Genomic DNA, 25,241 nt, shown 5'->3' with positions numbered 1-25,241 from the left:
AGAGAGGGAACACAAGCAGGGGGAGTGGGAGAGGGAGAAGCAGGCTCCCCGCAGAGCAGGGAGCCCGATGTGGGACTCGATCCCAGGACCCTGGGATCATGACCTGAGCCGAAGGCAGTCGCTCAACCGACTGAGCCACCCAGGCGCCCTTGAATGTAAACTTTTTGAGAATCGAACTTATTCCTCGGTTTTCTCCCAAAGTGCATTTAGCAAGTTTCCCATCAGAGAAGTCCTGGCTAAGTCCCCCTTAATGGCTTGTTTTACGCCTGGGGACCGTGCCCTTTCTCACGCCAGCTTGCTTAGGGTGAAAGATCTTCAGTTCCCAGTGTTCCCTCTGAACCTTTCTTCTGGGCAGGATTCAAACCGACAATTCATGGGATGTCTGTTAAAGATGGGGCCTGCGTTGGACAATGTTCCGAAATCCTACATTTGAGTTCCTGCAGAAGTGGTGGGTGGGTGCCATCGGGTTCAAGGGATTTACTTATGGTTAATTATTTAGGCCTGGGACACCTCGTAGGCTTAGTTAGCACTGTCGCACTGAACAACTCTGCCCTGCCTCCCACAAAGATACTTTCAGAATAGGAATGTCTCCAAGGTTTTTTTCCAAAGGATGAAAGCAGAAGATTCTCAGATCAGCCGCCACTTTGCTTTGCTGGCCCCACTGACTCCCTTATAGGTTCCCTTTTTATGTAAAGGAATTCTGATTATTAGTCCTTGGAGTCCCCCCGCACGGTGCTTCTCAAAATCAGTTCGGAGCCATCTGAGGCCTTGTTGGCACCTGCCTGACATCTTGTAGGGTCCCATGCTCTTCTGGCCTCTCAGAGATGCTGCTTTTCCTGAGATGACTTTTTAGACTATGGGGCGAGTGAGCAGGCATTTATTTACTCAGGTGCCTGCTCTCTCGGGCACACACACTTTTCCTAGATACATTACTTACAGTGGAATAGTTTTCAGGCTTCCTGTGGGTTACTTTACTCAGTACAAATTTTTTTTCTTCCTTCCTTCCTTCCTCCCTCCCTTTTTCTTTCTCTTTCTTTCCTCCTCCCTCCCTTCTTTCTTTCTGATATAAATTAAGGGTTTATTACAAAATACAAAATGTTGGTTTCTCATTATCAGGGATTCAAGAATCCGAGGCCATGAGCCCACCCTGGGAGGGGCTGGGGGCCAGAAGCCAGGCTCAGGAGCAGGCCAAAAGTCACTGGTGTACAAACCCCAGCAGATGGGTGCTCTCCAGGGTCACTGCCACCTAGTTCTTATCTTACTGCCTGTACGCTGCGTGCTCCAAGGCATGGATCCCCAGTGTCATGTGCATGCCCCTCCTGAAATGCTGGGGTAGGGATCACAAAAGCCAGACCTTGACGGACAGGCCAATACGGGTAGCCGTGCTGCGGTGCGGGAGGGAGGGTATGAAGGCCACAGCCACCATGTTCTCAGGGTGGCTCACCTGATTCCGGGCTCACTCTACTACATTCCATTCTTCTAGGGGCCGTGGCAGCTCCGGGACATTGATGAAGCAAATCCGATCAAAGACCCCATGTGCACACCCCTGCTGCTGGGAACCCGCTTGTCTTCTTTGTCCACAATCACCAGGTGTCCCCAGAGTGCTCACAGACGAGGAGAGGACCAGTCTCCAGTTCTCCAAGAAGCTGCCTCACCCCCTGCTGCCGGCCTGCACAAGCGTTCTGCACGTACTTTTCCCCCCAAGTACCTGCAATTCAGCATAACTCATGTTCTTCCAAATGCACACTGAATTTTTGATTTTTGGAGGTGTTGCCCTTCTCCCCTGCAGCAGCCCCTTGTTTTGGTGTCACGATGTGGTGGTGTGCTGCCCCACACAGGGCCTGCCACACGTTCCCTCACTCACAGAACTCACTCGACCATCTCCTGTCCTTCTGGGTTTGACAGGTTACTCCGCTCTGGGAAGCCTCTCCTCAAGTCTGCCGCCCACGACCTGCCTGTCCTCTGCCACCGGGTGACCAAATTCTGAGGCTCTCCAGGCTCATGTAACATTCCAGGTTCAGCCTTGGCCAAGGGGCAGGAAAGTCTACTCTCACTGCTACGCTTCTGTCATTGAACAGTGCAGCATGCAGCCCTCGACTCCCCAGTTGACTCTGCTGGCCTTCTGGGGTGGGACCGAGGCGTCCGTCCTCATCCCGTCTCCACAAAGAGCTGGCAGCGCAACTGAATGCCCAGACATTCCCGGGCCAGGCTTTAGGGCTGGGGCTGTGGATATGACAAGGAAAGGGGGCCCAAGTCTCCCCGTGATCTCGGGTCAAGTGCAGTCTCCTCACAGGCTTCTCCAGAATCGGGTCTTGCAGCCCTGTCCTCTCCCCTGTGACACTCCAGCCCCACTGCCTTCTCTCTGCCTCTTCCCTCCTCCAACACCTCAACCTCCGACCTCTGCAGGGCCTTTGCTCTGGCTGCTCCTTTGCCAGGAAAACTCTTCCACGGCAGATCTCTGTGTGGCTGGCCGCAGCTGCAACAGCATCTTGCTACCTCACCCCCAGGGAGACGGCACCCAGCAAAGTGCGGGCCAGCGCTAGGAAGGGCTGAGCGAGACAGCGGGCCTCCCAGCTCCCACCTGCTCACCTGGGGCCCCCGGACGGTCCCCTTTGCTCACCTCCTCCTTTGAAGGCCTGCGGTGGCAACAAGAGACCTCCACGGGCCTCCGTGGGCAGACAGAGCTCTCTCTAGGCTCACAGCTGGGGGGGAGAAGCACCCAGTCCCCCCGTCGGCAGGGCATAGCTGCACGGGGAGATCTGCCAGCTACGATGAGGGTGCTCACATCCACGGCAGACCTCACTCTCTCCAGCCACCACTGAATGGTGTGCCACCGTCACCACTCACGCCCCTGACACCCGGTGTCACACAGCCTCTTCTGCAGGCCACCGCCCTCACAGCGGCAGCCTTAAATCCTATGGTCACTCTTTTCCCTTCAAGCACCCAGGAGGCAAATAACATCAAGATCCTCAATTAATACCAAGATTCCTATGTGAGAAAGGAAGCATGTATCCATTTCGTTTGGGGTAATCTTTACATGGTCAACTGTCTATTTAGTAGGCAGATTTTAGTGTTTGCGTGTTTTCCTCCATCATTTACTTTCCTCTCAACCTTTCAATGGTGGAATGGTGGCCTCCCAGCAAACTGAACCACATGCCCTTCTCCTATCAAGCACTCTGGTTTTTTTTTTGTTTTGTTTTTTTTACTTTTTCAGTGAGGCATAACTTGCATACAGTAACTACACAAATCTCAAGTGTACAGCTGGATGATTTTTACGTATGTTGCCACCACCCAGATCAAGATAAAGGACACTTCCTGGGCCCCAGAAGATTCATGTTCCTCCCCAGTCAATACTCCCTCCACAACCAGTGACCGGATATAAACCATGAAAAAGTCTGCCTCTTCTTGAACTTCACATACATGCTTTCCCACCATCTTATTACCAAAGTTATCATGATACCTCTGAATATTTTTGAGTGGCAAGATACTGGTTTAACCGGGGCTCTTTGGAGAATGGTTGATTCCAAGGTGGGGCAAAGAAAATACAAGCTGGGAACATGTCATGGCACCAGAAACTAAGGAACTGCTTTAAAAATGATGGGATCATGGCACCTGGAGGGCTTAGTCGGTTGTGTCGGACTCTTGATTTCAGCTCAGGTCGTGATCTCAGGGTCCTGAGATCAAGCCCTGCGTCAGGCTCTGTGCTCAGCATGAAGTCTGTTTGAGATTCTCTCTCCCTCTGCCCCTCCCCCTGCTTACGTGCACTCTCTCTAAATAAATAAGATCTTTTTAAAAGATCTTATTTATTTATTTGACAGAGAGAGAAAGCGAGAGCACAAGCAAGGGGAGTGGCAGGCAGAGGGAGAGGGAGAAGCAGGCTCCCTGTTGAGCAGAGAGCCCAACATGGGGCTTGATCCTAGGACGCTGGGATCATGACCTGAGCCAAATGCGGACACTTAACTGAGCCACCCAGGCACCCCTAAAATAAATAAAATCTTTAAAAAAATGATGGGGTCAAAAAGACAACTTTAAGGAGCACCCAAGGGCCAAAGCTGGGACAACCTGAATAGCAAAATAATGACAGTGTCAGATAACCCATGAAATAAAATAAACACCCATGAATCTATACTGATATAAATAAATACTTGAATAAATAAAAGGGAGAGCAGGGACTGCTCTTCCTTAGAGTAGAATGGCAATTAATAAATGCAGAAGAAGTGGTAAAAATAGAAAATCGCCATTAGGCAAACATCACAGTAATGACTGTTACAGGCAAGAACCATTAATGGATGTTAAGATTAGTGGGTGAAAGAATGATGAGAAACAATGGAATTATATAGTATCAAAGTGTTAATAGGTACCAGAAGGTACCTATTAATTACCAAAGGAGAAATAGTAACTTTACAGTGGGGAAGCCTAGTAGACCCACATAAGGCAAGTGATCGAAAGCATTGGGAATGAGACATTCCCCAAATGTCTTCCCCAAAAGGCATGACCGTCAATTTCATAAGAAAACATAGGACAACCCCAAAGTAAAGGACATTCTATAAAATAACTAATTAGTACTCTTCAAAAGTTTTGAAAATTTTCTTTGTCAAGAAAGACAAAGACTGAGGAATTGTCCCAAATGAGGATCCTGAATTGGACCTTGGTCCAGAAAAAGAACATTAATGGGAAAACTGGTAAAATTTAAATAAGGCCTGTAGATTAATAATATTTTATCAACTTGAAGTTCCTGGTTGGTTAATTATAGTATGGCATATAAGATGTAAACATTAAGTGCATATGGGTGGGCTATTTGGGAACTCGACTATTTTTGCAACATTTTATAAGCACAAAATTAGTTCAAAATAAAAGAGAGAGAACACGGGGCACCTGGGTGGCTCAGTTGGTTAAGCGACTGCCTTTGGCTCAGGTCATGATCCTAGAGTCCTAGGATCAAGTCCCACATCGGGCTCCTGGCTCAGTAGGGAGCCTGCTTCTCCCTCTGACCCTCTCCCCTCTCATGCTGCTTCTCTCTCTGATAAATAAATGAGAGAGAGAACACTTTTTTCAAAACCTGGTTTGAGTGGGGTCCCTCCTCCCCAGCCCCTCCTGAGGCTGACATTCAGCCCCTAGAGTGCTGGTGGCTCTGAAGTCTGGCATCTCTCTCGGAGCCTGGGTGGGCTCCAGGACTTCGCAGACAGAAGCCCACACCCTCTGCCCCAGCAACTTGCACCCATGCCCAGAACTCCCTGTTGCCTTCAGGCCTGGTGGTCATTCGGGCCCTACATTTCCACAGAGACAAGAGTGGGTGGTTCTGAGCCCCGGGGAGGGAGGGCATGAAAAGGAATGAGGAGGTCACAGGTACTTCAGGCAGTAGAAGGAGAAAAATCCAGGAGCCAGAATAGTAGTCAAAAGGAGGACCCTGGAGCACTTGTTTCTCAGTCTTAAAACAACCAATTTTTTGTTAAACATTTACTTTGTGAGAAGAAAGTCTGCAAGGGATTGTCAGTGAAAGGTGAGGAGCGGTGGAGGGCAGAGGAAGCCCTGAGAGGTGGAGGGAGAGGAGGGGAAGGGGAAAGGGGAGGGGGAAGTGGGAGGCTTGGGAACGGTGGCAGACCCTCGCCTGGGATCCTTGAGTAGCTACTGTATGAATTCGGCTCAAGTGCCCCAGGAGGTGCCCGGCCAGGCTCCAAGGTAGAGGCAGCAGAGCGCAACGCATGTGTGTGGTAAGGATTCTGGCTATCTACCACTTACTCCCTAGGTGACCGGAAGAGGGAGAGGGAGATTCTCAAGCAGACTCCTCGCCGAGCGCAGAGCCCGACGCGGGGCTCGATAACCCAGGACCCTGGGATCATGACCTGTGCTGAAACCAAGAGTCAGACGCCCAACTGACTGAGCCACCCAGGTGCGCCAAGTCGTCGCAGTTTTTAGCCCTAAAACTTCTCTCATCCAGGCTGGGCCAGTCTGGCTTCCTGGGATCCCGGTATTCATTTCGAGAGGTCCCGTGGCAGTGACTTCGTTACAAGTGGCCCGTTAGCAGTCAGCCTTCGTCCGCCGCAGAGCTCACAGGCAGCCTCACACAATCTCGCATGATGCCCCTGCACCCTGCTCCTCCAACCTGCGCCATGCTTCTGTCCCCTAAGGGACACCACCTGCCTATCTTAACACCACCAGGCACATGTTTTCTTTTCTTAGCCATGCAATTAGGGAACTGTGGGGCTAGGAGGCACTCTGCAGATCGAGTCTAACTGCCCATTCTGTTTTGTCTAAAAGGAAGAGGTGACACCACTCCAGTAGGCCACCTGAGGTGTTAATACCCACGCAGCAGGCACAAATCCACACTGTCCTTCCGTGGGTTATGGCACAAAGACCTCAAATCGGTCAGATAATCAAATGTGCAACCCAGTGAAGAGGAACATCTCTGTGTCTAACATAGGTTTAAAGGCATCGACTATTATGGTCCTGTGCTCTGCCAATATTGTGAAGCGCTAAGAGCCATTCCAGGAATCACCTCCACCTCTGTGAGCTAATCTGGGAAGCACTTTTATCACATATGACAAGGCCCTCTGAGCCTGGCTCATGAGAACTAAGTTAGACTTCATGCTCTTGATAGCCTGCTCCACCTCAACCACATGATCAAAACTGATAGCTTAGCCCAGCACACGGCCGTTCCAGCCCCCCGTGCTCATTTATCCTAGGACGCTGCACACACGGCTGGCTGGCAGAAGCCGTGGCTCTTCCTCAGCTGCCTGCGGCCTCCGCACCACAGCTAGTGTCTACTTCCAGAAGCCCACTCTGCCCTTTTCTGCCCGGAGCCCTAACGTGGGCAAGTGGGGTCCTGCCTCTCCATCCATCCGTGGACCAGACTCTGCACGGAAAGGCACAGCGCAGAGGCTCAGGGATCACGGGGAGCTGCTGCTCTTGAGAACACCTACGTTATTAGTTAGAGCTCAGAAGAACGTTCCACCTTCTCTGGCATTCCCCCCCGCCTGCTCTTAAAAGACATATCTGCCCATTAAGAAAGAAAGAAAAAGGAAACCCCTCAGTTCAGAAACGTGCAAAGCGGAGAAAGAAAAGCCCCCAGCTGTCCCCAGACAGAACGACCGTGAGCAGCTCCAGGCCTGTCCCTGCAGACTGCAGAGGCTCGCAGTCCATCTCCTCGATCCCCCAGTCCCCATTCCCCCCTTCCTGGGCCTCCTGGAGCAGCGGCCTGGCTGTCCACCGCTAACACGTGCCCTCAGTCTTCTTCACATCCCCAGCCAAGGCTTCCAGGACAACACCCCACTCTCCCTGGCCGCCCCCTTGGCCTCCTCGCGAAGATGTGCCAGGGCTCAGGCCCGGGCCTCTCCTCTCTTCTGTCCACACCCACTTCTTTAGGGGGTTCACCTACTGTCCCGGCTTTAAGGACCGTCTAGCCAAAGGCTCCTCAACATACGTGTCCAGCCCAGACCTCTCTCTCTCTTTTGAGCTCCAGACTCGTTAACATTTATTTGCCTACCTAGATCTCCATTTGGGTGTCTAATGGCATTTCAAATTCGACATGCCCAAAACTGAACTCCTGAAAGTCCTCCCTAAACCTGCTCCTCCTACAGCCTTCACATGAACTCAGTCATCTTGACTCATGCCTTTCTGTCCTAAGCTACACCCAGTTCATCAGGAAATCCTGTTGGCTCTATTTACAAAATATATGCACGATCTACCCACTTGCCACACCTCCACTGCCACCGTGCGGGTCCAAGCCACCCGCGTGTTTCCCCTGGAGGATTCTAACAGCCTCCCGCCTGGTCTCCCTGCTCCCACCTGTGTCCATACCCACCATCTCTGCAGAAAGCCAGAGTGAGCCTTTGAAAATATAAGTCAGATCACGTCCCTCCTCTGCTTAAGGCCCTCTTAGGGCTCCCTGTCCACTCAGAGTAAAAGCCCAAGTGGCTACAAAGTCCTCTATGATCCGGGTCCCTTGTGACTCTCTGGCCTCACCTTTTCCTCTTCTTCGTCTGGACCCCTGTGCTCCAGGCCACACTGGCCACCGCCATGATTCCCCAAGTAGCCCAGGCACACCACCGCCTTCAGGCCTTTGCACTGTCTGTTCCTTCTGCTTGGACACTCTTGCCCCAGATGTCCATGACTCACTCTCTCGCCTTCCCCGAGCCTTGGCTCAAATGTCACCTCAGTGAGCCTACCCTACTTTTTTTGGAATTGTAAATTGTCCCTTCCCTACCACCTAATAATCCCTTTATCCTGCTCTACTTTGAAAAAAAAAAAAAATCACCTAACATCCTGTTTAATTTACTATGTTCTTGTTTATTGTTAAGTCTCTTTCCCAACTAGCATGTAAGCTCTGTGGGAATAGAGATCTCTGTCTGACTTACTTCTCAATATATGCTATGCCTTCAATAGTGCCCAGCACAAGGCAAGCATTCAGCAAATGCTTCTCAATGAATGAATGAAACATCTCTTAGGCCTGTCTACATGCTCTGCAGCATCTCTGGCCCTAAGACCCTTTTTCACACCGAAGAACTCTGGGGCCCGCTGACTTGGCCATTCTGCCAACCAGGAAGGGCAACCTCTTCTGAGCAGCCTGTCTGCTTCCCTCTTCCTGGCCACGTACCTGCCGTGGCCCCTTCTATGTGTACAGCCCCACGGATGGGATAACTCCCACTCTGATGCTCATCCTGGCCCAGGCTGGGCTCCTGGCCACTCACCTGAAAGTCCTCCTCATCCAAGATCTCTTTTCTCCACTTGATCAAGAAGGCTGCACACACGTAGAGATGAAAGTGGGAGAACCCTTCTGGTTCAGACTGGGAAGGGAAAGAACTGTTAGGTCTCCAAGCCCTGACAAAGAGCCAGCTCTAGGCCTCTCGGTTCCAATCCTGCTGCAAGGTGGGCACACAGCACAGCATTCCTTTCATGGCTGGGCACACAGAGGCCTGAGCAGATTCTGCAGCGGCCCTGCCCACGAGACTGAGGCAGACACAGAAATAGAAAGCAGGCGGGGGGGGCTCTTGAGCAGTACACTCCAGCAGGGCGGGGAGCTGGGTGCCTCAGGGACAGCCTGGCATGGAGCGGGCAGGGGTCCCTTCATACCTGGTATGTGTCCCATAGGCGGATGGTGCAGCGAAGGGGAAGCTCCCGCATGAGCAGGTTGTTCATCCAACGAAAGGCAAACTGTAGGTATTCGACCTCGTACCTCCTGAAGTGATTATGTACCTGCTCTGAAACAGGAAGCGTCATTGGCCCCAAGGGTTCAACCTAGGGGACTGGTCCCTGAGAGAGTCACATGAGCCACAAAGGCAGTTTCCATCTCTTTCTCCCCCCTCTTCCTGGGGAAGCCAGGCATAGAAGGGCCAAACAGGCATCTGGCCATCCTTTAGGCTTGCTTCCACCATCTCACAGCCACACTACCTGGCTAACACAGCCCCACACGTAGTGAGACTATTTTAACATCCATGGTGATGTTCTAGGTACCTTTCTTCCCTCACAGGCCTGCTCTCACCATAAAGCGGCAGACGTGAGGTCCACTTGGCTGCTTGACCCTATCAACTCTTGAGAGGAGGAGCCAGAATGGAAAAGAACCATGGGGGTCACCTTAGCCATCCTCCCGCCGGTGAGGACTTACTCCTCAGCATCCCTGACAGATGGCAGCCAGCAGGGACTTAAACACTGCCGGAGAATGAGGTTCACTGACTCCAGCAAGGGCAGCCTCTCCCACTGATGTATTAAGTGATTCACCAGAAAGTGCTTTGCTGTATTCAATAGAAACTAGCTCCTTCCTGACTCCCACCCTCAGTGTTTGTGTGGTGCTCTGGAACAACCCCAAGCCAACCGGATCCCTGTTCTACATGACAGCCCTTTAAACAGTGCTTACTAGCATTTTTAAAAAATTATTATCCTCCTCAGTCTCCTAATCTATAAAATGCAGATAATCATTCATACCTCAGAAGGTTTGGGGGAGGATAAAATGAGAAAACAAAAGTGCGTACAACAGCACCTGGCATGTGGTAAATATATAATTTTTTGAAAGAATAACTAATAACAATGGTTATTTCTGGGGAATAGAATTTAAGGAAGGGGGAGGATGTTTATTTTTTATTTTGTGTTTTTCCAAATTGTTTTAATTTTTCTAATGCATATTACTTGTATAACTGAATGAAACAATAAGGCCACAGACATTTATAAATCCCCTATCCTCAAGTACTATGCCTTTACTGATCAGGTATTTGCGAGGGCAGAAAAAACAAGGATGACGCAGATGGTGGCAGAAACCGCAGCCTCTGCCCTCTGGAACCTGGGATGAGGGATGCAAGAGAGCTGCATGTGGGCCCCACACTGGGACTAACAGCTGGGTCAGGGCAATGAGACAAAGAGGAAAAAACATCCTACGGACGATGTGTCGGAAACCACTGTAAATCAGCAAACAAGATGGGAAGACTGAAATCCTAAGTCATAAAAGGAAGCTGGAATGAGTGGTACAAATCAGGGAAGGTTTTCAGGAAAAGAGAAGCTGGGGAAGAGAGAAAGACACGCAGTTTTTGTCTGGGGGGTGGGGGAGGGGGGGCCGGGGAAGCCATTGCTCTGGTGAAGCGCAAAATCCCTGATAAAAAGCCAGGAATGGGGCGCCTGGGTGGCTCAGTTGGTTAAGCGACTGCCTTCGGCTCAGGTCATGATCCTGGAGTCCCGGGATCGAGTCCCACATCGGGCTCCCTGCTCGGCAGGGAGTCTGCTTCTCCCTCTGACCCCCCTCCCTCTCATGCTGTCTCTCATTCTCTCACTCTCAAATAAATAAATAAAATCTTTAAAAAAAAAAAAAAAAAAGCCAGGAATGAGATTTCTTAGTTGTGCAGTTTCTGGCGCAGTCCTAAAAAAGCTTTACAACTTAGCTGGTGCTACAGAGCCCACTTAGCAAAAGACTTCGCTGTGAAGTGCTAGGCTTTCTTTATGAAACTTAATTCCGACGTCTCCTACTGGGTCTTAATTTCTTTATCAGTAAAAAGCAGGGCTTCCCGAGTTGCCTTTTAGTTCTAGAGTCTCGGGTCCCAAGCCAGAGCCGAGGAATGACTGCGAGGCTCCTGCTCCTCAAAGACATCCTGCTTTAGGAAGAGCCATGTCTCCCTCCTTGCCCCCCGCCTCCCTGCCCAAACAGGTCCCAGGGAGCTATAGAAAAGCCCTGCCAGGGTATCAGTCAGACCTGAGGACTGTGCATCAAGCCCAGGAGTCCCGAGTGACATCATCACGTCAAGGACAAGGTCGGACTACAGCTTGACGCTAAAAGCAATGGAGAGCCACAGGAGGCTTCCGAGCAAGAGAGGGACGTGACCAGGACAGTGCTTTAGAATGATGCAGTTGAGCGACAGAAGGTTTGGAAGAGGAAAGAATATGGAGGAGGCAAGTCTTTCTAGAAGGAAGCTGCAGAAACCCAGGCATGGCTGGACCAGAGCTGTGGCTAGGGAAATGGAGCAGAAAGGGTGAATTTGAAAAGAAAAAAAAAGGGGGTGGTGGTTAAGGGAGAGGAAAAAAAGAAAAAAAAAGGTGAATGTGAAGGGAGACGCTGAAAGAGAATTGGTAGAACTTGGTGACAGAATGCAAAGGAGAAAGAAGAACTTGAGGTGCCAGCAAAGCTCTCCCCTCCCCTTCCTGCCAAGACGCCAAAGGACGTGGTGCAGTCAATGGCACAGAGTTGGAGAGGCTTGTGGCAAGGCAGGGGGCTGAGGAAAGGCCCCACCAGCACCCCTGGCTTGTGTCAGAATCATACTGTGCTTTATGCCAGATAATTCCTCTTCCCTCCACCTACCATCAATCCGGCTAACAAGCTCTTCCAGCGCCTTGACCTTCTTCTGGATCCCTGGTTGTGCAAAGGTGTAGTTATCCTGCAAATGACAGAGAGCCCAGGATGAACACAGACTCCAAAGCTGTGCTACCGCTCTCAAGTTCACTGAAACACATTTAAAAGCACAGGCGGTTTTGGGGCACCTGGATGGCTCAGTCGTTAGGCATCTGCCTTTGACTCAGGTCATGATCCTAGGGTCCTGGGATCGAGCCCCGCATCGGGCTCCCTGCTCCGCGGGAAGCCTGCTTCTCCCTCCCCCGTTCCCCCTGCTTGTGTTCCCTCTCTCGCTGTGTCTCTCTCTGCCAAATAAATAAATTGAAATCTTAAAAAAAAAAAAAAAAAAAAGCACAGGCGGTTTTTCCAAAGCTGCTACCAGCATTCTAAGAAACAAAGGAATAAACAGAACAGCAGAGTGTGGGGAGAGCCTGACAGAGCCTTGCAATGTGGGGCACACCACCTGGCTCCGGGTGTCTAGTGGAAAGGAGCGGCACACTCTGAGGACAAAGCCAGGGGAACACAGAGACTTCCTTAGACTCCCGGGGCCGCTGGACCACTGCCTTTGGGGGAAAACTGTAAAGTTAACAAAAGAGGTGAAGATGGATGGACCGAAACGAGGAAGAACCATGCTGGGTGGGGGACCCTGCATGATGCAGAAGGGCAGGAAGGGCCTCAAAGGCCTGCGGGGAGCCCCTGGACCCAGGCCACCCACAAGCGCAGATCTGGCTCACCTGGATCCCATCTAGCAGCTTGCTCATGCACCAAAAGCTGTCAGCTTCAATGCTTTGAAGCATGTCCGGAGACAAATTGGTCACATCAAAGTTCTCCACATCCTCTTCTGTAAAACAAAAGGAGAAGAAAGTCCAGAGGTCTTCTCTAAAAAATGGAGAAAGACAGAGTCTAGTAACTTCAACAGGGTCCTTAAGGCCAGGGGAGAGCCCAGCTAACCTGATCCCCAGGGACAAGGGCCTGCCCTCCTCCTCCCCTGGTCAGGTGGGCAAGCGTGTCCCAGGAAAGTGCTTGAGGACCTCATTACAACACGGAACAGGCCATTTCTCACGCCAATTCCCCTGGGTCCAACATACCCTTCTCTTCTGCATTTGTCATTCAGTTTTAGAAAAAGGTATTTCAGGCCTCATGCTCAGTGAGCTTTACCCAGACCCTCGGAGATGGTCTGGAAAAATTCTTTGATTTCAGAAATTCAGTAAGCTGTCTGGCACACTCACACTTGTATGTAGTGAGAAAGCTGGGGCCAAATGGCCCCCATGGTTCATTTGAAAGACCGAATCTCCATATTCTGACAAGGCAGACCCACGGTCTTACCACTCAGAAGTGAAGATGAGCACGTGAGGGCAGATGGGCCAAAGCTGTGGGGGCTTCTGGGATTTAGTTTCACCAAGTTGGTAGTTCCTAAACAGGGTTCCATAAAACATCAAAACGATAGGATACTCCAAAAGAAGGGGGTTCCATAGACGAATAGGGTTGAGAAATGGTGCCTCACATATCTTCATCATGGAGATTCACAAAGATCATAGCATACAGAAGGACATGAGGAGTTATAACGAATTCTGCATTAAGTACATCTGTACCCTATTTATCCAGCACTTGCCAGGCTTCTTTAGCCACAGGACCTCTTTTAAAGAGGATCATCTATTAGCTTCTCATGGAAACCCCGCACTAAGTAACAGTAGTGAGAGGTAGTCTATCTGGTCGGAGATCCAAGTGGGGACAACATCGAGAGTCTTCTAGAACCCTGAAGAAGGAAAAGGCCATGGGAGGTTTCCTTCCTGCCACAGAAGTGGAAGTACTAAGAAAGGCTCTCCTTGGCCGACACGATGGGCCGCCTCAACCCACAGGCCCCTGTGTGCTCGGCCGAGGCCACAGGAGGAAATGTTCAGGCTTGAGTTCTGTGACAGAGGCGGCTTTTCTCTTTAGACCCAGAGCCCTATTTTGAAAACAGGACATTCACTGCAGTCCCTGGTGCTGCAGAGACACAGGTACCCGACAAAACATATTCAGAATCCAGCCCTTTCATTTATGAGAATTATTACTAAGACCTGCAAGTGAACCCCCTTGGGGCAACGTGTAACAATTCTCAGATTTTCATCCTGTATAAACTGCATTTTTAAATGGACATCAAGGGCTAGAAAAACCTTTTTGGGGAGGGTGGGGTGCTTTGTCAGAAAAACTATAATGCTAGAAACAACCTAAAAGTCTGACTCGAAGTACGGCCACAGGTAATCCATGCCAAGTGCTAACAACGGTGCCTGGCACGCAGTAGATACAACACAGTTTCTTTCAGATGAAGTTTATTAAGAATTTGTAATGACACAGGAAAGTCACAGTTTTAAGGGAAAAGAGCAAGATACAAAATTATTTATGGTATACTCCCAGCTACTGTACATACAATATTTATGTGTGCTTATATAAGCACAGAGGAAAGACAAAATATATCACAAGGTTTACAGTGTTTATTCCCTAGGTAGTAGGGATAAAAGATTATTTTCTTCAAGCTTTACGAGACTTTTCAAAATTTCTACAATAAGCGTAATTTTTACAGTCAGGAAAAAAATGCACATTATTTTAGGAAAAAAGGGGCTACAATTGACTACACCTGCCTTTTATCACTAAAAAGGAATAAGGATTTTGTAAACTAACACTAAGCTTGCAGAAACTAAGACTTCAGATAACATATAAAGGTCCACTTGAGAAATCACCTTAAAAAAAAAAAACCTTCCAAGAAATATCATCTTCCCCTCCACCGCCCCCCCGCCGCCAACTTCAACACTTACTATGTAACATATACATACTATGGATTTAGTTGAATACTACTGAGCTCTAAGTCCCAGTTCAGAATCTTCCTTTTTCTCTTGGCCTCCGTATTACATTTCTGAGATGCTCCCGGGGTGCACCACACGCACCCCCACCACGTTACATATTCGCCCCTCCCCTCCCCGGGGCTGGATTCCCGGTCACCTCCAACTCCCACCACCACAGACAACCTGACCCACAGGCTCCACCAGCCCACTCTCCAGGGCCGGGCCAGCAGTACGGGAGGACAGTGCCATTTCCTTGAGTGAAGGCACACTAGGCAGCAGCCCCCTGTCTGAGAGAAGAGGCTTATAAGAAAACTGTGAAACCCACGAGAAAGGCTCCAGACAAAAACCACTCCTGGTACTCCCACACACATTTCCCAAATGAACATCCAGAACTCCCTAAGAATCTGAGGAGTCTTTCCCAACTTGGGCACTCTACAATTCCAGAACACTGCAGTGGAAATGTAACTGGTAAGGGTAACAAGGGAGAAAGAGTCTGGGTCCCCGAGAACACTGAGGATTGGCCCTGGCAGCCTGTGGGTTTTTTGTCAGACAGAATAGCATGGGGCTGAGAGTAGAGACTCTGGAGCCAGACTCAGATCCTGGCTCTGTCACCCACTAGGTATGTGGCTTCGGGCAAATGACTTCACTTGGGTGCCTCAATGCCTCCTTGGTTAAGGTGGCAATACCCTACCAGTACGTTAATGCATGAAAGGTGCGAACAACCCTGCCTGGCACAAAATTAGCATCATGTAAATGTTAGCCAGTGTCACTGTCATTAAATGAGGAACAAATAACCTTCTATCTCTTCTGAAGCCTCTGTTGTTTTGGATCTCTTATTCGCAGCCAAATTTAACCTAATCCCAACACATACCTTAAAAATAAGTCAATTTTCAAAGCTTTCCATTTCCACCATTCGGTCTAAAGGAGGAAAACCTAACAACATGAGGTCTTAAGTCGGTAAGATGCCACTCTCAGTAACTGTACCAATTCCAAACCTTGAGCTGTCCAGGGAGCAAAGGGACCAACAGACAAGATGCTGAGCCCTCCCGGGGGGGTCTTGTCTCCCCATGTGCTGCCCTGATGCCTGGCCTGCCCATTAGCCCTTTGCTTTCACAGACAGCGAGTTCAGCAGCCTTTCAGGGAGTGGGAGGAGAGTTTAGTTCTAGCGTTCTGCCTGCTGGGAGGATAAAATTCACACATTCAGTCAAAAACTGTGAGCTGAGTGCACCAGCAAAAAGCAGCAGAGAAAGGGAGGCCCAAATGCTCTCTGAAGAACTTCATTCAGCATAAACAGTCTGTTCAGAAGGATCATTAAACATTCCACTTGAGAAAATTCAACATATAATTGAAGTTGGAATGGGAAACCATGCCAGCAATGCAGTCTCGAATGAGGGCAGCGTCTTCGGGTGTCATTATGGAGCATATGACAGCCAGGACTCAGACTGGAGGCAATGAGATTTTAAGGATATTTTATGGCTATTTTAAAAGGCAAAGCATCCAAAAAGAGGAAGCCCAAAAGCTCTTTATAAGAATCAAATTGCCCACTCTGGGCTTGACGAGAACATGCCCATTTATTAGCAGATAAAATGTACTTGAGTGGTAACTCCAGTCAAGTGTTTATTTTTCTGAGAACTCCAAGTCCCGGGCCTGAAATCAGGCTTGTATATGCCTCAAATACTCCCCTACAGCTCTGGGAAGAACTGGTTCTGCTTAAACTGACAAGAGTAACTTGTCTCTTTGCTGCTCTAGGCACTTCCCAGGAACCATCCGTGATTGCACGGCAATTTCTAGATTTTGCGATCTGTTGGGTCAGAATGATTCAGCCCAACTGGCAGACAGGAGAAGGTCTGAAGGATCAGAATTCAGACAGCCTTTCTATTTCCCAAAGCCTCTGGTTTACCTGATTCCTGTTTATTTTTTTAAGACCAGACGCATAAGAATACCTTACGTAATGTTTTCTGAACACAAAAGTAAACTGACAAAAGGAAAAAAGTAAAATTGGGGTCATACATCTAAAGAACCTCATAAAATAAGAACTTAAATATTTCATCCAGGAAAACGCCAATTTAAGAAAAGGGTCAAGGAATTCATCTGATCACCTGTATGTAATCATTCCTTTTTTTTTTTAAAGATTTTATTTATTTATTTGAGAGAGAGTGAGAGAGCACAAGAGGGGGGAGCGGGAGAGGGAGAAGCAGACTCCCCGCTGAGCAGGGAGCCCGATGCGGGACTCGATCCCGGGACTCCAGGATCATGACCTGAGCCGAAGGCAGTCGCTTAACCGACTGAGCCACCCAGGCGCCCATCATTCTTAAGTGCTATATAAACGTATTATTGGGGGCGCCGGGTGGCTCAGTCAGTTGGATGTCTGCCTTCGGCTCAGGTCATGATCTCAGGGTCCTGGGATCCAGCCTGGTCTCGGGCTCCCTGCTCACTGGGGAGTCTGCTTCTCCCTCTATCTCTGCCGCTCCCCACAGCTTAGGATTTCTCTCTCTCGCTCGCTCTCTCTCTCAAATAAATAAATAAATATTATTGGGCACTATTCATCTGGCATTTTCAGGTTAGCATATGATGGCAGTAGCTGGGACAAGGATGCCACCACAAAGCCTAGTATGGAGAGGGTGGAGGGGCCCCCGGCTAATCCCTGGAAGGTCAAACGACCTGACAGAGAAAGAAGAGTAAGGAGAGCTGGTCTCGTCCAGGGAGAAGGTCAGAGGAAAGACTTCTTCTGAGGCTCCTACAGAGCAGAGACGCGCAGGGAGACGGTTCTGTTTCATGAGGACTGCGTTACGGTTCGTGAGAAGGGAGGGGTGCTGTCTCAAAGATGCAGAGAAGCAGCTGACCAGGGAGCCCCTCCCGACACTGTGCTTGTCAGTCAGTGAGGTGACTAAAAGGTAAGGATGAACTCAGAACGATACATGATCTCTGGCTGTACCCAACTCAGCGTGGAGTAGCCTGAGTATACGTGTGTCATGATACCCCAGTTAAAATTAATTTTAAAAACAGCATACTGCCACATTTTCTCAATTTTCCTCAGGTTCCTGTATTACTTTTACTTCGCAAACATTCGTGACTGCTGGTTAACTCAGCCTCTTGGCACAGGCTCTAGGACCCCGGATCGTACAAACACAGACCATACGAGTATTCAGGCGAAAGGGACCAAAGAAGGGCCCAGTCCAGCATACTTACTCTTCTAGGACCTGCCCAGAGACCACTCACAGGGACAGGCAGCATGTCACCAAGACACCATGACGTGAACAGGCTCTGGGGAGTCCAGGGCCCCCAATGTCAGCTGCTCAGAGGCTTTTCATCTAGGCTCAAACATCTTGCATATGTTAGCTATCACAATTTCTCCTCGGTTACAATTTCTCACTTATTCTGGGTCAGATGCCAGAGAGACAGAGCCAGCAGGCAGGCACGCACGTGCCACTCAGCTCACTGCCAGGGAGAGGGCAGGCGAGGTCTGAAAGTCCCAGAGATGATAAGCCACAATTTGCCCTTGGAGAACTTCCCTCCTCTGAGACAGGAAATCCAGCCCTGGACATCCCACCAAATGCACACACTGCTCTCAAGTGTCAGCTCAAAGTGGTTCAGCTCAGCCCTCTGGCTGTGTGTTGCTGGGAAGAGCCTCCCATAGTCCTCAACTGCCTGGCACATACAAGGCTACTTACTTCATCTATGAAGACGGGGCCAGGAGGCATCTTGAGGAAAGCGTCTAAATAAGGCGGGCGCTAAAAACTTCAGCATCAACCACACTCCCCAACTCCCTCCAAACCAAGAGCATTAAGATAGAAAATGGAATACTGTTACTACATGATTTAATTTATAGAAAGTTTAGAAACAGGCAAAACTGATCGGGGTGTTAGAAGTCAGTGAAGCAGTTACCTCTGAGGGGTAGGGACTAGAAGGGAACACAGGGGGATTTCGGCAGTGCTGGAAATGTTCCATGACTTGACACGGGTGCTGGCTAGTTAGAGGAAATGCATCGAGCTGTGCATGTATGAGATACGTGCTTTTTAAAAAGTGTATTATTCTTCAATATAAAGTTTATGCTTTAAAAGCAAACAAGAGGGCTGCCTGGGTGGCTCAGTTGGTTAAGTGACTGCCTTCGGCTCAGGTCATGATCCCAGGGTCCTAGGATTGAGCCCCGCATCAGGCTCCCTGATTGACAGGGGGCCTGCTTCTCCCTCTCCCTCCGCAGCTCCCACTACTTGTGCTCTCCTGCTCTCCCTCTGCCAAATAAATAAATAAATAAATAAAATCTTTAAAAAAAAAAAAAAAAAGGCAAACAAGGAATGTCCTTTTAAGCCCGTAATGAAAACCCACCATTACTACAGAAGTCCGTCCGGTTTCATCTTTGGCCTCCACACATCACGAGACAGGGAGGAACAGGATGGGCAGGGTGGGTATCACACGCAGAGAGTCGGAGATGAGGGGGAGAAGGAAGCCTCCTGGGAACCGAGAGCACGGGCTGGGGTTTAACCCCCAACAGCCTGGGACCAGGACCTGGCGGCAGAGTCCATGGTGCCTGAGTACGTGGGGGGGTTCTTACCAACAAGCCCTTTTCTCTGAAAATCTGCGTGCCAACTATCAAAAAAGTAACTGCACAGTTCGCCCCTCACCTCCTTCAGGACTTAGCACCAATGTCCTCTCCTCAGTGTGGCCCTGGCTCACTGCCCTGTTTGAAACCTGTTGCCGTCACCACTCTTGCCAACACGGCATCAACCCCGCTTCAGTTTTCTCCACATCACTCGTCACAATCCGGCAAAAAATACCTGCTTTTCTATTCATTGTCCGTGTCTGCTCATCAGAAGTTAGGCTCTGTGAAGGGACTTCTTTTTATGTATAATTTACATACAGTAGACTACACGTAAGTGCACAGTCCCCCCCCTTTTTTTGAAAGCAAGAGATCATGTGTGCAAGTGGGGAGGCGGGGAGGGGCAGAGGGAGAGAGAGAATCTCAAGCAGACTCCATGCTCAGCACAGAGCCTGACATGAGGCTTGGTCTCACGACCCTGAGATCACGACCTGAGAGGAAATCCATAGGCGGACACTTAACCGACTGAGCACCCAGGCGCCCCCACAGTTCCATTCTGACCCATGTATACATCTGTGTAAAAGATACCTCAGTCCAAATAGAGAACATTTCCAGCACCCCAGAAATTTCCTCATGCCTCTTCCCAATCTCCAACCACAGTCAACCACTGCCTTGATTTCTGTTGCCATGGATTATTTTTGAATTCCATTTAAATGGAATCACACAATGTGTACTTTTTTGGTTTCTGACTACTTTTGTTCAACATAGTGATTTTGGGATGGTTTCTTCCATGTTGTTGTGTTTATTAATAGTTCATTTTTTTTATTGCTTAGTACGAATCCATTGAATTTTCCTGTATCAGATTATTTAGGTTGGTTCCAATTTTTGTCTATAAGAATAAAATTGCGGGCGCCTGGGTGGCTCAGTTGGTTAAGCGACTGCCTTCGGCTCAGGTCATGATCCTGGAGTCCCGGGATCGAGTCCCGCATCGGGCTCCCTGCTCAGCAGGGAGTCTGCTTCTCCCTCTGACCATCACCCCTCTCATGCTCTCTCTCTCATTCTTTCTCTCAAATAAATAAATAAAATCTTTAAAAAAAAAAAAAAGAATAAAATTGCTATGAATATTCTTATACAGTCTTTTGGAAACTGTAAGCTTTCATTTTCCTTGAATAAATAAAAGTAAAAGCCAGTGATTTTTGTCTACTTGATTTACTTATGATTCACATCCCCAGTGCCCAGTACAGACGCTCAATGAATACATGCTGTCCATCCCTTAGAAGAGAGAAAACTGGCTAACTCAGCACAGCACCAAAATATTGTAATTCACTGCCCTCTGGTGGCCAAGCGTAGCAAAGCCATACCAATCCCCAAATGTCTTGGACAAAGTTATAGTGACATTTTCATTCTGTCATTCATCTAGACACGTATGAAAGGCCTATTTTGGACATCAAAATGAAAGCAATGGGAATATAAGATATTTAAAATAGTCTCTGGTCTCAAAGGATCCTACAATCTGGTGGCAGAGAGCAGGAAGACAACACAAACGATAACCAGTGTGGTAAAGTGCTACAAAAGAAACGTACAGGGTCATGGAAAGAGCACTATTGGGGTGACGTGGGCAAGGGGAGGGTGAGGGGCAGGCTTCCTTCTGTAAAGGATGCACGAGGATTAGCCCAGGGGAGAAGAAGGAGATGGTGCAGGACAGGCTTTAGATGACAAATGTCAATTTGGGAGGGCTGAGTTGAAGGGGTGAGGAGGAAGCAGATCCCATAGGGCCTTGCACGAGCTAGATAACCCGGCCACTTGAACCTGTACGTGACGGGATGTTACCGAAGGGCTTTAAGCAGAGGAGCTGCATGGGCCGGTCTGTGTCTGAACGGCGTGTAAGGTAGATTTGAAAGGGGGATAAAACCAGAGAAGGGAAAACATGCTTGGCCATTTCAGCAATCCAGGCCTGACCTAGGGCGGTCACAGGAGAATGGAGAGGGAGGCAGATTCAAGAAACATTGAGAAAATCATCAGAGCTTTGTAACTCACTGGATATAGAAGGCTGAGACTCATGCCCAATTCTTAGCATTTCTGACTTCGGAGTCACGAAATGCTGCCAACTGAGACAAAAGTGTGGCCGGGTGTGGGGAGAAAAGGAGTCAGTGAAACATGGAGGCTGCGGAGCCTCGGGGTAGCAAAAATTGCAGGCTGTCCACAAATAACTGTTTCCCTTTACTTCTTGGTGAAGGGACCCCTAAAGGGTACTGGCACCCGGGCTTCCAGCCTCATCTGCAGCTAGCTATGGCCATATGACTAAGTGCAGACAGAAGAGATTCAAACCCAAGCACTATATACAACTTTTGGAAGTGTGCTTAAATGGAAGGAGTATGCCTTTCTTCCTTTCTTCCTCCATACTGGATGGAATCCAGACATGATGGCTGGAGCACAAATAACTGTCTTGGATCACAAGAAGGAAACCAGAGGCTGAATGAAAATGGTAGAACAATAAGAGAGAGCAGCCTGGGTCCCTGATATCTTAGGGCAGCATACAAGCCCTGGACTACTGACCTCTTTGACTTTTCATGTGAGAGAAATAAGCTTTTCTATCTTAAGATATTATTTGGGGTTCCCAGTCACATGTAGCCACGCTAGCCCTAACCTGATCATCTACAACATATCCAAGTGGAAATGTCACATGGGGAACTGGACTCCTAAGTCAGAGGCCTGGGAAAGACTTCCCTTCTGGGGGTTCCATGGCTGTGATGCTTCTGAAAACTTCACGCTTCAAGTAAAACTTGAAATGAAAATCCTACTGTACGGCTTCCTGCAGAAGAGAAGAGGGAGAGTGATTTAATACTGTTTCTTTTTGTACTAACAGAAACCAGCAGACACCACTCTGTTTTTGAAAACAAGATCATGAACTCTGCTCTTCTGAAGGATTTCTTCATATGTATCCCTTAAATAGTTGCCATTAAGCAATTTATTTTGATGATGACCACACTATCAGTTATACTGGACCTTAATATGTTCATAACTAGATCAATAATATCATCTGAGCCCAGAAGTTCTCGTAGATGAGAGTCTGGAGGTCATCTGCAGTCCCAGGGGTCACAGGCCGGAGACTCCGTCTCCTTTAGCACCGTCACCCTGGGCCCAGACACAGCTGCCTTATCCACAGGTGACCCACCTCCACATGAGCAGCTGGCTTCAGCAGATAAAGAAGCTGCCTGGGGGCCAGGCTAGCTAGAGACAACTTCTCTGTCAGCTCAAAGGGAGTCACTTTTACAACAAATATGACACACCATGAAGTAAGATCAGGTGCTAATTTATAGAAGGGACAGCGGTGGGAAAGAGATCAGGGAGGAGATATAGGAGAAGCTCTGATAGAGCAGATCCTCCACGCTAGAGTTCAGCGAGATGGGGCGGTGGGGGAAGGCTACCTGGTGGGACCTGCCCAGGATGACGAGGGCAACAGTCTGGCTTATCCCACAGGCGAAGGATACCTGAGGCCTCCTGCAGTAGGGAGTGTCGCAGCGGCTCCTTATTAGGATACGACACCAACAGAGAAGGGGAGAAAAGCAGCATTATTACCCAGGCAAGAGAATTCTTCTTCTCCTTTTATTTTTTTTAATGTAAGCTCTATGCCCAACATGGGGCTTGAACTCACGACCCTGAGATCAAGAGTCACATGCTCTACTGACTGAGCCAGCCAGGTGCCCCAAGAATTTTTCTTGAAGGCCACAAACAATGTTGTATCTCTGTTCAAGAAAGCTCTTGAGGCTGGGGAGAGGTCTGAATGCCTTATTTCTTTAAAGCTTAATTTATATCCCTCAACTGATGAATACATAAATAAAATGTGGTATATCTATGCAATGGAATATTTGACCATAAAAAGGAAGTACTGACAGATACTACAACATGGAAGAATCTCAAAAATGTGGTAAGTGAAAGAAGCCAGGCACAAAAGACCACATACTGTAAGATTCCATTTATATGAAATGTCCAGAAAAGGCAAACCCATAGAGACAAAATAGATTAGCAATTGCTTAGGGGTAGGGGGGACAGGAAGCTTGGGGGTGATGGCTAAGGAATACAGGGTTTCTTTTGGGGGTGATGAAAATGTTCTAAATTGGTTGTGGTGATGGTTACACAACTCTATATACTACAAACTACTGAACTGTACATTTTTTTTTAAAGATTTTATTTATTTATTTGAGAGAGAGAACGCGCACAGAAGGAGAGTCAGAGAGAGAAGCAGGCTCCCTGCTGAACAGGGAGCCCGATGTGGGACTCGATCCTAGGACTCCAGGATCATGACCTGAGCTGAAGGCAGCCGCTTAACTGACTGAGCCACCCAGGCGCCCCCCTGAACTGTACATTTTAATGGGTGAATTATATGGTATGCGAATTACATCTCAATAAAGATGCTACAATAAAAAAAGCTCACAAAACTTAACTTATAAATTTACTGTAACTCTGATAAAAACTCTAAAAGGCTCCTACTTCCTGAATTTGGCAAGTTGATTCTAAAGTTCATGTGGTGGGCAGAAGAAACGAACAGAAATTTCTCCAAAGAAGACATACAGATGGCCAATAAACACATGAAAAAGACACTCAACATCACGCACCATCAGGGAAATGCAAATCAAAACCACAATGAGATAACACCTCACACCTGTCAGAATGGCTAAAATCAACACAAGAAACAACAGGTGTTGGTGAGGATGTGGGGAGAAAGGAACCCTCTTGCACTGTTGGTGGGAATGCAAACTGGTGCAGCCACTCTGGAAAACAGTATGGAGGTTCCTCAAAAAATTAAAAATAGAACTCCCCAGTGATCCAGGAATAACACTACTGGGTATTTACCCAAAGAATACAAAAACAGTAATTCAAAAGGATACGTGCACCCCTATGTTTATAGCAGCATTACTTACAATAACCAAGATATGGAAGCAGCCCAAGTGTCCACCGACAGATGAATTTATAAAGATGATATACACAATGGAATATTATTCAGCCATAAGAAAGAATGAAATCTTGCCATTTGCAATGACGTGGATGGAGCTAGAGGGTATTATGCTAAGCAAAATAAGTCAGAGAAAGACTAATACCATATGATTTTACTCATAGGTGGAATTTAAGAAACAAACGAAACAAACGAGCAAAGGGGAAAAAAAAAGGGGGGCAAACCAAGAAACAGACTCTTTTTTTTTTTTTTTAAAGATTTTATTTATTTATTTGAGAGAGAGAGAGTGAGAGAGAGCATGAGAGGGGAGAGGGTCAGAGGGAGAAGCAGACTCCCCACTGAGTGGGGAGCCCGATGTGGGACTCGATCCTGGGACTCCAGGATCATGACCTGAGCCGAAGGCAGTCGCTTAACCAACTGAGCCACCCAGGCGCCCCGAAGAAACAGACTCTTAACTACAGAGAACAAATTGATGGTGACCAGAGGGTAGAAGGTGGGGGGATGGATGACACAGGTGATGGGGACTGAACAGAGCACTTGTGATGAGCATCAGATGATGTGTGGAAGTGTTGAATCACTATATTGTGCACCTGAAACTAATATTACACTGTATGTTAACTACCTGGAATTTAAAATAAAAACTTGAAAAAAAGAAAAAGGTAGAAACATAAAGTTCATATGGAAGTAGAGCCACGACAATTTTTTAAAAAGGATGAGGAAAGGGCCCTGGAATAATGATAAAAACACATAATAAAGCTCAAAACCCCAAGCTGTGTGCTGCTTGCATAGAAATGGAGATAAATGGAACAGAATAAAGAAGTAGAGCCATGTAAATAAAGGAATTAGTATTATATCATGAAAAGGGATGTCACAGCAGCAAAGAAAGGATGGTTATTTATAAAAGGTGCTGAAATAATGAACCACTGGGTTGCACGGGAACTTTAATCTCAACCCTCACCATACGGGAAAGCAAATTAATAATGAAATTTAAAAAGCTAAATGTAAAAACAAACCCACAAGAGAAGAAAACACGGGAGGGTATTTTCATAATATTGGAGTGGGGAAAGAAAGACTTCCTAAGCAAGATACTGAATCCCAAAACCACGAAGGAGGAGCAGTCTCCTT

General features: G+C 48.2%; 1 protein-coding gene and 1 long non-coding RNA gene across 4 annotated transcripts in view; both read right to left on the bottom strand.

The window, feature by feature from the left end:
* TBC1D22B (TBC1 domain family member 22B) overlaps nucleotides 1–25,241 on the bottom strand; it is a 74,527-nt gene that overhangs the window by 10,595 nt on the left and 38,691 nt on the right. For all 3 annotated transcript variants that reach the window (XM_006734004.3, XM_081827409.1, XM_081827408.1), the window contains 4 exons: nucleotides 12,538–12,644; nucleotides 11,774–11,849; nucleotides 9,070–9,197; nucleotides 8,688–8,783 (listed from right to left, as the gene is read on the bottom strand). In XM_006734004.3, coding sequence (XP_006734067.1) covers nucleotides 8,688–8,783; nucleotides 9,070–9,197; nucleotides 11,774–11,849; nucleotides 12,538–12,644 — 407 coding nt within the window. The remainder of the gene's footprint in view (nucleotides 1–8,687; nucleotides 8,784–9,069; nucleotides 9,198–11,773; nucleotides 11,850–12,537; nucleotides 12,645–25,241) is intronic.
* Nucleotides 14,099–25,241, bottom strand: part of LOC145722806 (uncharacterized) — a 14,812-nt gene continuing 3,669 nt past the window's right edge. The window contains exon 2 of the long non-coding RNA XR_014147365.1: nucleotides 14,099–21,974. This is a non-coding gene — a long non-coding RNA (uncharacterized LOC145722806). The remainder of the gene's footprint in view (nucleotides 21,975–25,241) is intronic.

Source organism: Leptonychotes weddellii, chromosome 8, assembly GCF_054177405.1.
Source record: "Leptonychotes weddellii isolate Sample4059 chromosome 8, ASM5417740v2, whole genome shotgun sequence".
In the NCBI taxonomy this organism is placed as follows: domain Eukaryota; kingdom Metazoa; phylum Chordata; class Mammalia; order Carnivora; family Phocidae; genus Leptonychotes; species Leptonychotes weddellii.
Note: the sequence above shows the minus strand (reverse complement) of the source record. Positions and strands in the feature narration are given on the sequence as shown.